We start from the raw sequence: 13,814 nt of genomic DNA, 5'->3' as shown, positions 1-13,814 counted from the left end.
AGCCCCCGGGCAGCGCAGAGCCCCCAGGGCTCTCAGCCCCTCATGGCTGCCGGGTGCCCGCCGACGTCCCGCAGCTCCGCGGGAAGCGCTGCCCAGGGAGGACGAGGATTCATTCAGCTGTCTGCATCCAGCCCAAAAGATTCTTTTGTTTTCCTCTGTGTGTCGTTTCCCGAGTTCAGCTTCTAGTTAAGGACAACCCGTGCAGACACAGGCCCCCCTCGTTCCTTGGGGCTAAATCCACACAGGATTAAGTTCAAGCTGTTGCTATGAGGACCTGCCAGCGCGCTGTTGGGCAGCTAAGCACATCCATTAATTACACAGCAAATTTACCCAGATCAACAAATGCAAAATAGTCAGCAAGAAGTTACTCAAGTGAGCTGGAAGGAAACGCCAAGAGTCACATCCTCTGCCCCAAACCCTGGGCATTGGCATCTTATTCCAGACTGGAGTCTTTACCTGATTGCTCAGGAGTCACAGCACCTCACCAAACGAAGCAGAGCTGCATTTGCAAAGCAGGCTTGAAATCCCTTCTTGCAGGCAAGAACTGTAACTACAGCTCCACAGCATTGTACTCATGGGCCCTTCCCTTCCTCTGGGTTCACCAATTATGAATTATTCCACTGTAATGTGGTAAAGCTCCCAAGGGGAGACCTGGGAGGCTCCTCACACATATCTCACTGGGCCCGGCAGCTGGACATTCACAGGATAAAACAGACAAAGTTTGGACAGTGCTGATTCACATAATATAATTTAACAGCTGCTTCTAATCCTGAATTATCAGGGCTTTTAATATTTTAAAATTTTTAAAACTTTTTCCTCCTGCTGTAGATGTGTTGAGAGTGCTTACAAGGAGAGGAACTAGAAGCTTGATAAGCTACAGGGTGAGGGCCAAAGGAATAAGCAAAAAAAAATACATCACTGGACACCACTACCCAAGCACTAAAAGAGAGAAAAATTAAAAACAACAACCAAAAAAAAAAAAAAAAGAAAAAAAAAAGAAAAAAGAGAGAGACCATGGAAATTTATTTACTTTTTATCTATGAACAATATGACATAATTATAGACAAGTTTTGATACACAGGAAAACCCTTTTGTCAACCATTTTTTTTTGCTAAATGAAACAGCACAATAATCTTTACACATTCATATTTTTTGTTGTTTTGTTTTGTTTTTCTTTACAATACACAGCTTTCTTGGGTTGAAGCAAACTGCAGGACATATTGAGTACTGGTATATTACAGCTACTTACATCATTTAAGAACAGCAAATGGAGAAAAATAAGTTATTTAAATATTGATTTCATATACAGAAAGTGCAACTTTGTTAGTTGTTACATAACTTGCTTGACAGTTTTGATTCCCCAAAGGGTGTCAATTAATGCTAAAAGTATCTTGGACTGAAAGTATTATTTATTCTAAAAATAATACAGTACAACTGCACAGCTATGACTTGGTGAATCGACCACTACTGCTGCTCTTAGACATGATGACCTGTTTGAATAATGCAATGTTTAATGCTTCTGATCATGCTCCCAGTCTGCATCCACAGCCAGGCTCATAGAAGAGCACAGGGAATTGCCACCTGGGCAGCAATAGCAGGTTATTGATCAAAGTATATGATTATGATGGTATTTGGTAATATTTTGGGCTTGCTGCTTCTACTGTTAAATAGCTGTTTGAGTTACTAAGATACAATGGATAGATACTTAACAAGGTGAACCTGAGCAGAGCAGATGAGGATTCCAGCAGCAGGTTTCTTCTGTGCTTTCCAAGAGTTAATGAGTGAACTTTTGCTTAGAGCACTGAAGGTTGCAAAAAGATGCAGGAGGTTATGGCTCTTGCAATGCGCCACCTCACCTGCTTGGGGAATGCCACAGGTCACTGAAACCACAGCAGGGAAGCTCAAACACTGAGAAGCTTAAGGCTTTTTTTTTTTATTAGAACATAAACTAGAATTGTAATTCAAGTAAGATTACAAAGCACTGTCTATAAAAGGAAACAAAACAAATATTAAAACTCATAAATCTCAAACTGCTCACTCCAGTCCTGATGGGTGTGATTTGGTTTCCCTGGGTCAATCACTTAAAAAGAATGGATTTACAAAGAGAGTTTGGCAAACAGGTTCAGCTTATTCCCATAATTCTCCTTCTGTTATTAAGAGAGGGGGAAGTGATTAATATGAGAGAGCTTTATTATATGACTTCTCTTCCCTGCAACACAAGGAAATTTGTTTCCTTTTTTATTGCTATAGTCAGCTTGGATTTTTCCCTCGCTCCAATATAACTGCTGTCCACTTAACTTCTACTCTGTTCTGGTCCCTGTTAGGAATCCCAGAAGTCTCAATATTCTTTCCATCTCCTGCTTACTGATAGTCACCATGTAGGCCTCAGAGAGGAACAAGAAAAAAATAATAATTATTAAAAAAACACTTAATTTTAATTTTTTTTCTTTTTTTTTACAATCATAGAATCTACTGAGCTACAAAACAGGACCCATCGAGTTCAACTCCTGGTCCTGCACAGCACCATCCCCAAGAGTCACACCATGTACCTGACAGCATTGTCCAAACATCTTTTGAACAGGCTTGGAGCAGTGACCACTTCCCTGGGGAGCCTGTTCCAGTGCCCAACCACCCTCTGGGTGATGAACCTTTTCCTGATATCCAACCTAAACCTCCCCTGAGACTCAGCTTCAGGCTGTTCCCTTGGGTCATGTCCCTGGTCACCAGAGTGAAGAGATCCATACCCCTCTGCTTCCTGTTGTGAGGATGTGCAATGAGGTCTCCCCTCAGTTTCCTCGAGGCTGAACAGACTCAGCTGCTCCTCACAAAGCTTCCTCTCCAGACCCTTCACCATCCTCCTGGCCCTCCTTTGGATGCTCCCCAATAGCTTAATGTAATTTTTATATTCTGGTGCCCAAAACTGCACACAGGACTTGAGGCGAGGCTGCACAGATTTTCACCAGCTGTACACAGCATGTCTGCTGTATCTCTCCTGTTTCTGTCATATCAGAATATGCTGTTTATCAGACAACAAAGAGAATATTAAAGAGCTTTGCTTGAGAACAATTTCAAGTTGCATCAGTGACTTAGCTGCCTTCATATGATGGTGTGTGGGAGACACTGGTGAAATACAAACTGTGGGAAATAATCCTAACAGCTATCAATTCTACCATAAGGCAAATTAGCTATCATCTGTAGTAAAATGCATATTCATCCACATAAGACATGACCGTGAAAGAGCCAGATATAGTAAGGAGTCATGGAGTAACCACAATCTTTCATTCATCAGTCTGACAGCATTTTATCAGAAGTCATTAGCTCAGTATGAGACGGGGATAATTGGGGCACCAAACAGTGAAGTGCCTTGTCTGGTTTTATACAGTAAATTGACGTCAGAACTGGAAACAGCCACACATCCTGGCCTGTGCCCAGGTTTCTATTCTATCTCCCTTTACCTGCCTGACTAAGCTTGATCTGTCTTCCACACAGCATTTGCCCTACACAAAGCTGAAGGACACACCACATTTAGACTCCAAAGAAAAAGCTGGTTATATGCTATTCATGATAATTTGAATTTGGTATGTAAAACATGTACCCAATATAGAAAAATAAAATCTGTCATTAGTCACATATGCAACTGGAATGTTTCACATGGAGTTAGGCAGAAAAATATCATTGCATCATGAATAATGGCTCATCACATTTGCCAGAACAATGCTGTTTTCCTGTGAGAGGTAATATTAACGCAGTGGTGAGGGATATTAACTGTTCTAAAAATCACAGTGTTATTCACAAGACTATCCAGGAATTTTCTTGGCCCTGCAATGGAATTACTGGATCTAATGATTTCTATGGGACACAATTTGCTTTTTCAATGCAAGTGAATTTTCATTTGCAGAAACCCACTGTTTGGAACCAATATGGTCAGGATACCAAGTCAAAGCTGCAGTATAATGATTGACAATATAACACAGTACACAGAATATGATTAAAATGAAAAGCAGTTACATATATACAAGGCAGTATATCTTGGAAAGTTTAGTAACAACAGTAAATGCAAACTGTAGTGAACAAGGAGTTAACCTGACAACCAAAACCTAGCATAACCCTGCATTTGTAAAAGCACCTCTGCAACACAGGAGATTTTATGATGAGGCATTTTATAGAAGCTACTTCAGCTGGAAGTCACTCTAAATGCAACTTAAATGTGACAGGTTGAAACAAGGCTTGGGAATGTGAAAACAGGTAAAGTGAACACTAGGTAACTGCTTAAAAGCTTATTTTAAGGCAAATAAAAAGCTGATTGCTAGAAAGCAGTTATAAAAATGACCGCAGCTCTGTACAAATAAAAAGAAGCTTTCTGACTCTCTGTGGGTTAGTTGCATTGAAGTGACAGAGATGGACCACACTGAAAACTAATTCCAGGCATCAACTTCAGCCTAGCTAAAGGCTTTGTGGCAACTGGGACCTACACCAAGCAACAGCAAAGATGACTAGGGAGGACTCTGTGTTTAGCTAGAGACTGCCAAAATAAACAAAAGACATTTGCCAAACGGCTTCTACTGGAATTTGCACCTTGATTTGTACCTGGTCTTTAGGACTGATTTCAGGTATCTGGAACCTAGAGGTACAAAAGACCTGTTACTAGTATCACTATCATAAACTCGTGGAAAATGTGCAAGGGTCTGTGAAGCTGTCTGATTCTCAGGCCAACCCTGTGCAGTTTATGAAATAGGAATACTTCAGATGGGAGTGAGGGGGGAGGGAAGTACCACATCTATGTTACATGGTGGTTTCCTCTCTTCTTCAGTGGCCAAAGACTTTCATATCCTTTGAAGAAGATATTTGCCTGTCCTGGGGAGCCACTTCCTTGATCCCTTTAGCTACGTGAAGTAATTAGAGTGATACTGGTGCAGGAAGAAGCAGTAGATTCTCAACCAGGCAATGTCACACTATGGAGCATGTTAAATTGCCTCTGGATCAAGAGGTTTGAAGAGTCTTGCTGCTGCCAGGAGCTTGCTTATGTGCCTTTCCTCTGTGATGCCAGCTTTTTGAAGGAAAGTTTGTGACAGAGAAGGCACTTTGCTCAGTGTGTTGAATCCTGCTTCTGTGAGCAGGCTGGAATACATAGGCAGACCAATGGAAATCAGCCAGTCAGATACAGAGGTGATGAGTCCTGGGGATACAGGTTTACGGCAAATTTCTGTGAGTCCTCCACTTGGAATCTGGGGAGTTAAAAAAGAAAGAACAGAGAACCCTTAATGTTAAACACATCTGCTTGTTTTACAAGTCTTTTTTTGTTTGTTTGTTTGTTTTCTCTTCCAAAATGGTAGAATTTCATAGCAGATGTTCTAATTTATCTCATGTCACATTCATCAGTATGAGAGTGGTGTGGGCTGAAAGGCTCAGATCCCTTGGCCAGAAGCACTGACAACAATTTTGGCAGTATAGACACAGTGGGCAGCATTCAACTGCTTGGCTGACTTTCATGTACCATTCTGAATTATTTTGAGATCAGCAAAGAATACCCAGTAATAAGACTTTCCAGAGTGATCCATTTAATTTATCAGTAAGGCAAGAGAATACCAATTTTGCCTATTACCTCCTCAGATAGACCAGGCTCTCTCAGAAAAAAACATTAAAGTTTTTGGTGGTTTCTCCCTTCTGCTTTTGCTAAGGAGAAGTGGACACTAGTATAGTTTAAGAAAGGAAAAAGGAAATTTTAATAGAGAAGCATTTAAAACATGCCACCCTTAGTGAGGAAGTCTCTGTTACCATTGCTTGCAGTCTGCTTTTAAGATCATTATTTGGTCAAGAGAGAACTATCTGCTCTCCTTTCAACTACTGACTGTCCTCCTTTTGGACTGGGGAGGTACCTTCTGCCCCTGCAGTACCTCTACCTATCTTGTATCTGCTGGATCAATGTAAGGAGTATTTCTGTAGCAGGACTTCTCAAGTATCTCCCGTTACTACTAGCCAGTCCTTTTAAAAGTCTGCTCACAAGGAAGAAAATCTGCTTTATAGAAATACTCACTGCCATGCGATGCTGCTTCCTCAGCTGCTTTACCCGGATTTGGTCCATGTTTGTAGCCACCTCCTTTTCAGGCTGCTCTAAGTCTTCAGAGTACCTCTGTACCAAAGCCTCAGGAATGCCACAGCGACCATGCTGAATGTCCCCAGCCAGACACAAAGGAGAGAGGACAGATTAAAGAAATGTAGCCATACAGACCAATCAATGCAACAGAAAGAGAAGTGCAGGATGGGCCCAAGTAGGAGCTTCCCTCAAGGTTCCAGGAAAACTAAAAAGGCAATCCCTGAAAGACTCCTTTCTTCCCCCCACCCACAAAAAGCTGTACTAATTGATGCTACCAATTCAGAGTTTCTTGGAAATCTAATCATTACTTCCTTTTTCAGCTCTATTCCCCCACATTAGCAGAGAAAGACACATTCCCATGCCCAGTGCCACCAAGGCACCAGCTGTCTGAAAAGATGAAGGTTCAGAATAAGTCTGGGATTTCTGAGTCCCCCGCAACACAAGAATTACTTCAGTTGTAAAGTTTGATAGCAAAGACAAACAAGAGCTGTAGAATGTCTATTTCCCAATGATTGTTGGTTTATCTTGGTCAGTTACCCACAAAAAAATGACAGATACAAAGAATTACAGACTGTCCCTTGGAATGCTAGTGGAATAAAACCACTGCAGTGATTACCACTTACCTTGTCGGAATACGGTTCTTCAGTAAGATCAATGTCTTCAGCTTGCAGCTTGCTCTCTATCACCATTTCCAGGTCCATTCCTCTGCTGCAAGAGACTTTCCTTGCTGATGCAGGACCAAGCTTTACCACATGCTGCTGAACACTAGCAGTCTCTGGGAGCTCTGATAGCCAGGGTGGTAGTGGGCTAGGAGGGCTACTGGGCTCCAGTTCAGAAGATGTCCTATGGACAGGTACTCCATGACAATCAATGGGAATGGATGAACTGGTCTTTTTTACTGGCAAACATGGTGCTTCTAAACTTGAGTGGTTTCCACTTGTGGTCGTGGGAGGATGATATAATCCATTAGAAAGGCGTTCTCGGCATTTTTTGGCAGGGACAGGTGGTGGCTGAGAAGGATTTTTTGGTTGCATTCTTGCCTCATTTGTGCTTTTTTGCTCAGCTTCTAGACCTCCCTTGAGGACTGGAGCATAATCAGCCCGTGCAAGGTCATGAAAACCTTTACTCTGCATTTCCAGAGGTGTCCTTGTTGCATGATGCATCACTAAGGCAGGCTGAGCTTCACAGTTTTTCAGGGGGAATGGAGCAGGCTTTCCACCTGCAGTCTCCATTACGGAGCAGTTCAATTCCTTAGCTTTTCCCTTCTGAGAATTAGCAGCTCCTTTGCCCTGCTTAGCCATGACATCATCTACCTTACAGCTGCCTCCATGACACTGAGGCGGTAAGGCAGAGCCAATTGCCTTTTTAGCAACATCCAGTGAATCCTGAGGAAAAGAATCTACTTTCTTGTTAGCGCCCTGTAAGTTAGTATTGGGTTCTCCCTGGAGATCATCCAGTGACTGGGATCTTGGCCATGTATCTACACCCTGGGGGCCATCCAGAGTTTCATAGCTTCGACACACAGCAACTGGTAAACTTCTGCGGTTCTTCTTCAGAGCCATGACAGCCAGAGGCTTGACAGAGCTCTTCAGAGCATGGTGTCCACAACCCAGCCGGCTTTCTTTTTCCCCTGGCTGCAGAGTTTCTATTGACTTGGTCAGTGGAAGGGTGGGATAATTTGATAGCTGGTTTCTGCTGAAATCCCTAAAGCTATGCTCAATTGCTGATTTTGAGGGCGGAAGACAGGTCCTTCGAGTTTTACCTAGGAACAAATAAATCCACCATTAAAAATAAAATCTGCAGCATAAATAACAGGTCCCTTTCAAATGCTTCTGAAACACAATGATATATTCCCTTTTTGTTAATTTTAAGCGTAGAAGAATTCAATGCCTTTTCAAGCATAAACATTTGATTTGAACTTCAGCTTTATTATTAACTGTTATCTGTTATGTAAAATACATCCAAAATACTTAATATCCTTTGTACTCTCCAATTGGCACAGATTTGAGGTTTAGCTCATATAAACTTTGTTCAGTGTAGAAGTACTGTATCCTACAGTTAGAACTGATACCCTATACTCATTGTATGAAGTAGTTTGACAGGTTTTCCTGAAACACCTCAAAAGACATACATTTTTTAATTTTGTCTCTAATCTTATTATATAAATAATAATGTTCATATTTTTAAAAAGTTTACTAGTTCACATAGGATTTTTTAAAAACATCCTGTTTATGATTTTTTTAAATTATATGCCAGTAGTGTAATTTATTCTTTTAAATGAGCAGCAAACTATCTGTGATGGCAATACAGAGAGGAAGAAAGTGCATGAAGACTGGTTTCGCATCAGCCCCTTTGGAAAACTACTTGCAGGACAGCAGCATTTTACAGATAAAGATCTTATGAGATGGAAAAGTGTTTCAAAAAGGAGATTCAAGTGTGACTAATGTTAGTATTAGTCACAAGTCATAGTGGTAACTTTTAAGCAATGGATGCTTTCTTCTTGTATTGTTTGCCTTCAGAGCTTTATCCTGATAGAAATTCAGTGCTTGGCTTTTGAATAATAAACACTGTTCACCTTGCATATGAATGAAAGGACACATTTAACCTAAAACAATAAATACCTTGCTTTCTCTTGCCTCTTACTCTGCTTAAGGAGTTTAAAAACCAAGTATCCGGGAAACTAGCAAAGAAAATGGTCACACTCAAGGAGATAAAAGGAAAACAGTCCCATCCAAAACAGTTTAAATCAAGGTGAGCCCATAAGGACGAATGCAGGCACACAGCAACTCCTTTCTCAGAAGCTCACACTTCAACTGCAGCTGAATATCACCATTTCCACAAAATGCTAACAGAGACACATCCCACACTGAAGTTGTTGCTGTTGGTGCTACCTTGAGTTCAGGTAACTCAGAAAAGCAGCAGAAAGAACCTCTCTGTCTGCACTCTTCCTGGAGATAGGCCATCGCCTTCTGAAAATAACTTGAAATCACATTAGAAAGATGTGTAAGAAAAGTTACATTCATTTTTTAGTGCCTCCAGGCACTAATGACAATATTTAATGAGCATGGAAAGGAGTGTTTTCTTTCCATGATTCATAATTGCTAGCACATGCCTGACCTGTGCAGTAATTTACCCTGTTGTCTGAGACTTTCTGTCACAGCTCATTATACAAAATCCATATACCTTCTTTTCAATCTGATATATTGATCAGGGGTTACACTGATTTTAGTAAAGCCCATTCAGGAACCTCAGCACTAGAAGAAAAGTTGTGGAAAACCCTACTGCTGTGCAATATAAACTCTTACTGAAACCAGAAGAGTATCTAGTAAGCAGCATTTAATTTCTTTAAAAATGGGGTATGTCTGTGTAAAGCCAGTAGCCTGAGAACAGAAAAAAAAAAAAAAAGAAAAAAAAAGAGAAACAGAAAATGAAGAACAAAAGAAAGGAAAGAGAAATTTTGTGAAAGTAAAATCAAATCTTTAGTTCATTCCAACCCTGTTAGGCATACATACAAAAATGAGGCGAGAATGGGAGGAAGTTCAAAATATATAGGCCTGTAACATATATAACAAAACATGCAATCTTTAAACTCTCAGCTCCAACATGGTTTAATAGATAGTTCTGGGGGTTCAATGCTACTGCTTTGAACAAAGGACAGTAGCTGAGAATGTAATTTCTTTTAATGTTATTTAAGTGAAGAGCAGTATCGGGAGGGGAGCTATGATTTATTTCTCTTTTTGCATCTATTCCTTCCCTCATCCTGACTGTCAGGTGTAATTTCATTATGCTTCTGAGACACTAAAACAGGAAGGTAATCTTTCCTGAAACTAGATTTTGAAATATATTTTAAAGTTGTTTTCACAGAATGGAGAGTTACAGAAATAATGTCCACAAATGCAACATTCCCTACCTTAAGAAAAAAAAATAAGAAAACAACCTGAAAGGGTTAAAGTGCATAGCTAGTAAAGTTTAAATGACATTTTAAATGTTATGTTTTTTTAATAATAACTCTAGTGATTTTTGATAATTTGGTATTTTGGGAATAAGTCTTTTGAGCCCTGGTACAGTTATGCAGACTATTGCCTTTCATAGGGCTGTAAACCATAGAGGTATCTCTGATTCAAATGTGTGCAGAATGACACAGATGTGTGGGTAAAAAGTAAGACTACAAAAGTGGTCCTTGCACAAAATGAATGCAAAGCTTATATTATTTCCAGGTTCAGTTCAAGCTACAGGCAATACTTCAACTCTTCTGTTGGATGTTATAGTGCAATTCTTGCTAAACAAAGCACTGTCCACCTCTTATGATACTTGCTATTACCATACAGGGAAGGAACTTTTCCTTTCCTTGTCATCATCTGCCTCAGAACAGAGGGGACTATCTTGGGGAATCTTTCTGGAGGTACCATAGCATTTCTCACAGTATTTTTTTTTCCTCACAGTCCTCAGAAATTTAAGTATGCAAAACCAGACACAGAATGCAGTGTCCAAGTCCCAGATTTTACTAACTTCATTTTGGTATTGCTTTCTGTGGGTATATTTTGGGTGCATTTCAAACTGCTCTGTTGACACAACAAAGATGATGGTATCTTAGATATACTGGCCTCATTGCTTTTGCTATTGATTACAAACTAGTAGAAATACACATGACATTAAGCAATGTAGGCAACATGTTCTTTTGCTTCCTTTTTTGATTAATCAGGACTGAATGCTGAACTGCTTAGGTTGTTGAACTGCCTGGTACTACGGGAATCTGGGCATCTGTTTCTGAACAAATCAGAGAACACCCTTATCTCACTCAGCCTGATAAAGGCCTGGTTTGTCTGCTCATTCAAGACTGCACATTGCAGGTGCAATTCTTATCTCTTCACATCCCCCTGAAAAAGCTACACAACATAAAAAATGAAGGTTCAAAAAAGCCAGTCATGAACAGTGATGGGAATGACCTACAGGGAATAATTAACAGGCCTTCTCAGAATAGCAAAGAGATGACTTGGGAGGGAATATGACAGAGGTCTATATAAGATACTGTTAGGTATGGAGGTTCTGCGGAAGACCAGAGACATTCATAAAAAGTTTCAAGAAAATTGATGAATGCCAGGAAACAGCTTCCATATTTTTAAGTCCTTAAATGAGTCATTCCCCAAGACTGTCCTGGGAAGCATCAGATATACATGCTCTGTACTTATACTATTCTGTACTATCTGCTTTTGGCCAGTCCTGTGAGAACCAGATTTCTGATATGACTTCCAAATGCACCTCAGTCTGTTGACACCTGCATGCAAAACAAGCCCAGAAACTGCACCATTGTCACAAGTCTAAGGGACAGCTTGCTCTCTTTGCCCTGGTGCTATGTGGACTAATTGCCTAATCAAGGATGGTTACTTCCTCCTCTGAGGTTTTTTCTAACACTGGATAGATCACAGACTACACACCTTGCTCTCTGTGAATTGAAATAAAATGACAATGCTGCTGCAAGTACACTGTAGATACCTAAAAGAATATCCCAGTATTTCTGCAGTGGGACCCAGAAAAGTACTTAACAAAGATACTCTGCTATAGTACACTGCAAACCATTTTCTAGCCAGAATATAAGAGCAGCTCTAAAATCTTGAACTGATGCCAAAGGATCTAATATCAACCCCAAACTGGACACTGTAGTAGTAATAAAAATATTATGTATAACAATTCCCCAGAAAATCTGAAGATTGGCATCTTCTCAGAATGCACTTGCTCTTCATGAAGTACAGATCTGCACGTTATATTTATACCAGACAAGTGACTATCCTAAATGAGACCATACTGTGCTTTGAAAAAAATATGCATATAAACAACTATGGACCATGAACTTTGCAAAGAAGGTGGAGTACTTTTCAGATTAAATAGCCTTGACAAAATCTCAGAGTGAATAAAATGTTCTTTTTGTAGTAGTTTTCAAAACAAGCAGTAAATGCATTTGTGAGCAAAAATGATGCAGAAATGCAGCAAGTCATACATAAAAAACAATATAAAAATCATCAGCATTTCACATTCTGAAAAACTCATACAGAAATATTAGTTTAAACATAAGTATCTAACCAGACAGGCAATGCCAATTACTTTCTAAAGGTTTTATTATATTGTTAAAATAAGGAAAATGTACAGGCAGCACTTTAACTTCAGAGTTACAGATATCACTATGATTGTACTTAAAGATAAAAAGAGAAGAAAATTGTCACACATGCCATATATTTAGCTATGATTCTATTCCAGAATGCTTAGTGAATGTGGATTCCTATTCAAGGAAAAAGCCTCCCCTCCACACTTTCAAGAATTATATACTGTATACTGTCAAATTCAGTCATTCAGCTTCAAAGCAAATTGCCATTTTCCTCAATGAATGGTTATTTTTCAGTGGCAGACTAACATGCACATACTAAGAGTAGGATTCTTAGCTCTTATTTTCAATAGGAAAAATGGCCACTCTAAGGGGTGTACAGAATACATCTATATTGTTCTTGATTTCCTATTTATGGTGAATCTTAGCAATGAATCCAGGCAGTCTGAGGCCAAGATAGCTCAAATTTTTGGAGTGAAAATGCCCAACTCAAACCCATTTCAACTCTTTTAATAGATCATCCCTAATGACAAGTTTAGACCATCCCTAAAGTAAAACATGCTCAATCAGCACAATAACTTGTTTCTTCAGATCAGAGACAGTAATCTCTATTAACAGCATCTGTCTTGGTAATTTTTCAGTGCATCACTTTTCACTGATGCAGGATAAGGCAATGGGAACTCATATCATCAGCATTTTTTTTATCGTTTATTTTCCTTCTCAGTAATTTAACTTTCTAGTGTTCATACACTAAAAAGTCCTACATCTCTTCAGCTGCATTCTGAGGAGATGGCAACGCAACATGCAAACCAAAGCAAACAGAAAAATATGGCCTAAAATAAAGAACATTTTTTCTTAACAGCTTTTGTATGGGCTCAAAAGAAATCCTTCTAATCTCAGTAAAGTTCAAAGACTTCTCCACTGGTGGTCTCTTAGACTTGGGCCATCACTGTGTAACCCGTGCAAGCCTCATGCGCCACTGTGGCATGAAAATATGACTGGGAGCGAAGAAGGCAGGGGAATGGCAGAGAGAAAGACTTGCTTTAGGGACATGAAACAATGACTCTTTGTGAAAGGGGATTTGTTTCCTACTAATGCAAATAAATTAGTAACAGTAGCAGTGAAAACCAATGGCTCAAGCCAAGAGGGAAAGAGGAAATCAGAGCAAAGGACAAAGTCAAGTAAGAAGCAGTTTGTGTTAACTAGGAACAGGAGCAAAAGTATATGAAGATATCCACTGAAAAAAAAAAAAATGCCTGCAGGAACTATTAGGTTCATTGCTGTCACCATTACCATTCTCCAGGTTTTCACTGCTTTCGTAGCAGCCAGAATCCCGAGGAGAGCATCCGCTTAGGCCTTGGCCTTCAATGAGAAGTTTCTCCTGAGATCCTGACTGGTCGCTGTTACCTAGAGGATGTGAGAATACAGTGAAAAACAGGCAACAGAAAATGCAGCTGAACTTCTCAACCTTCCATTTCAAACACCCTTATCTTGTGTGTCCAGAGAAGGGCAACACAACTGATGAAGGGAATGGAGCACAAGCCTTATGAAGAGTGGTCAAGGGAGCTGAGGGTGTTGAACCTGGAGAAAAGGAGGCTCAGGGGAGACCTAAATGCCCTCTAG

General features: G+C 40.0%; 1 protein-coding gene across 7 annotated transcripts in view; it reads right to left on the bottom strand.

Annotated features, from left to right (window-relative positions):
• Positions 1-1,006: 1,006 nt before the first annotated feature.
• Positions 1,007-13,814, bottom strand: part of LOC110468846 (SAM and SH3 domain-containing protein 1) — a 526,394-nt gene continuing 513,586 nt past the window's right edge. For all 7 annotated transcript variants that reach the window (XM_021527027.4, XM_021527030.4, XM_085575382.1 and 4 more), the window contains exons 17-20: positions 13,485-13,598; positions 6,718-7,856; positions 6,035-6,166; positions 1,007-5,225 (exon numbers count right to left, since the gene is read on the bottom strand). In XM_021527027.4, the coding sequence (XP_021382702.2) occupies positions 4,965-5,225; positions 6,035-6,166; positions 6,718-7,856; positions 13,485-13,598 (1,646 nt within the window). In that variant the 3' untranslated portion in view covers positions 1,007-4,964. The remainder of the gene's footprint in view (positions 5,226-6,034; positions 6,167-6,717; positions 7,857-13,484; positions 13,599-13,814) is intronic.

Source organism: Lonchura striata, chromosome 3 (assembly GCF_050655825.1).
Source record: "Lonchura striata isolate lonStrDom1 chromosome 3, ASM5065582v1, whole genome shotgun sequence".
In the NCBI taxonomy this organism is placed as follows: Eukaryota; Metazoa; Chordata; class Aves; order Passeriformes; family Estrildidae; genus Lonchura; species Lonchura striata.
The sequence above is the reverse complement of the archived record's forward strand: the minus strand, read 5'-3'. Positions and strand labels throughout refer to the sequence as shown.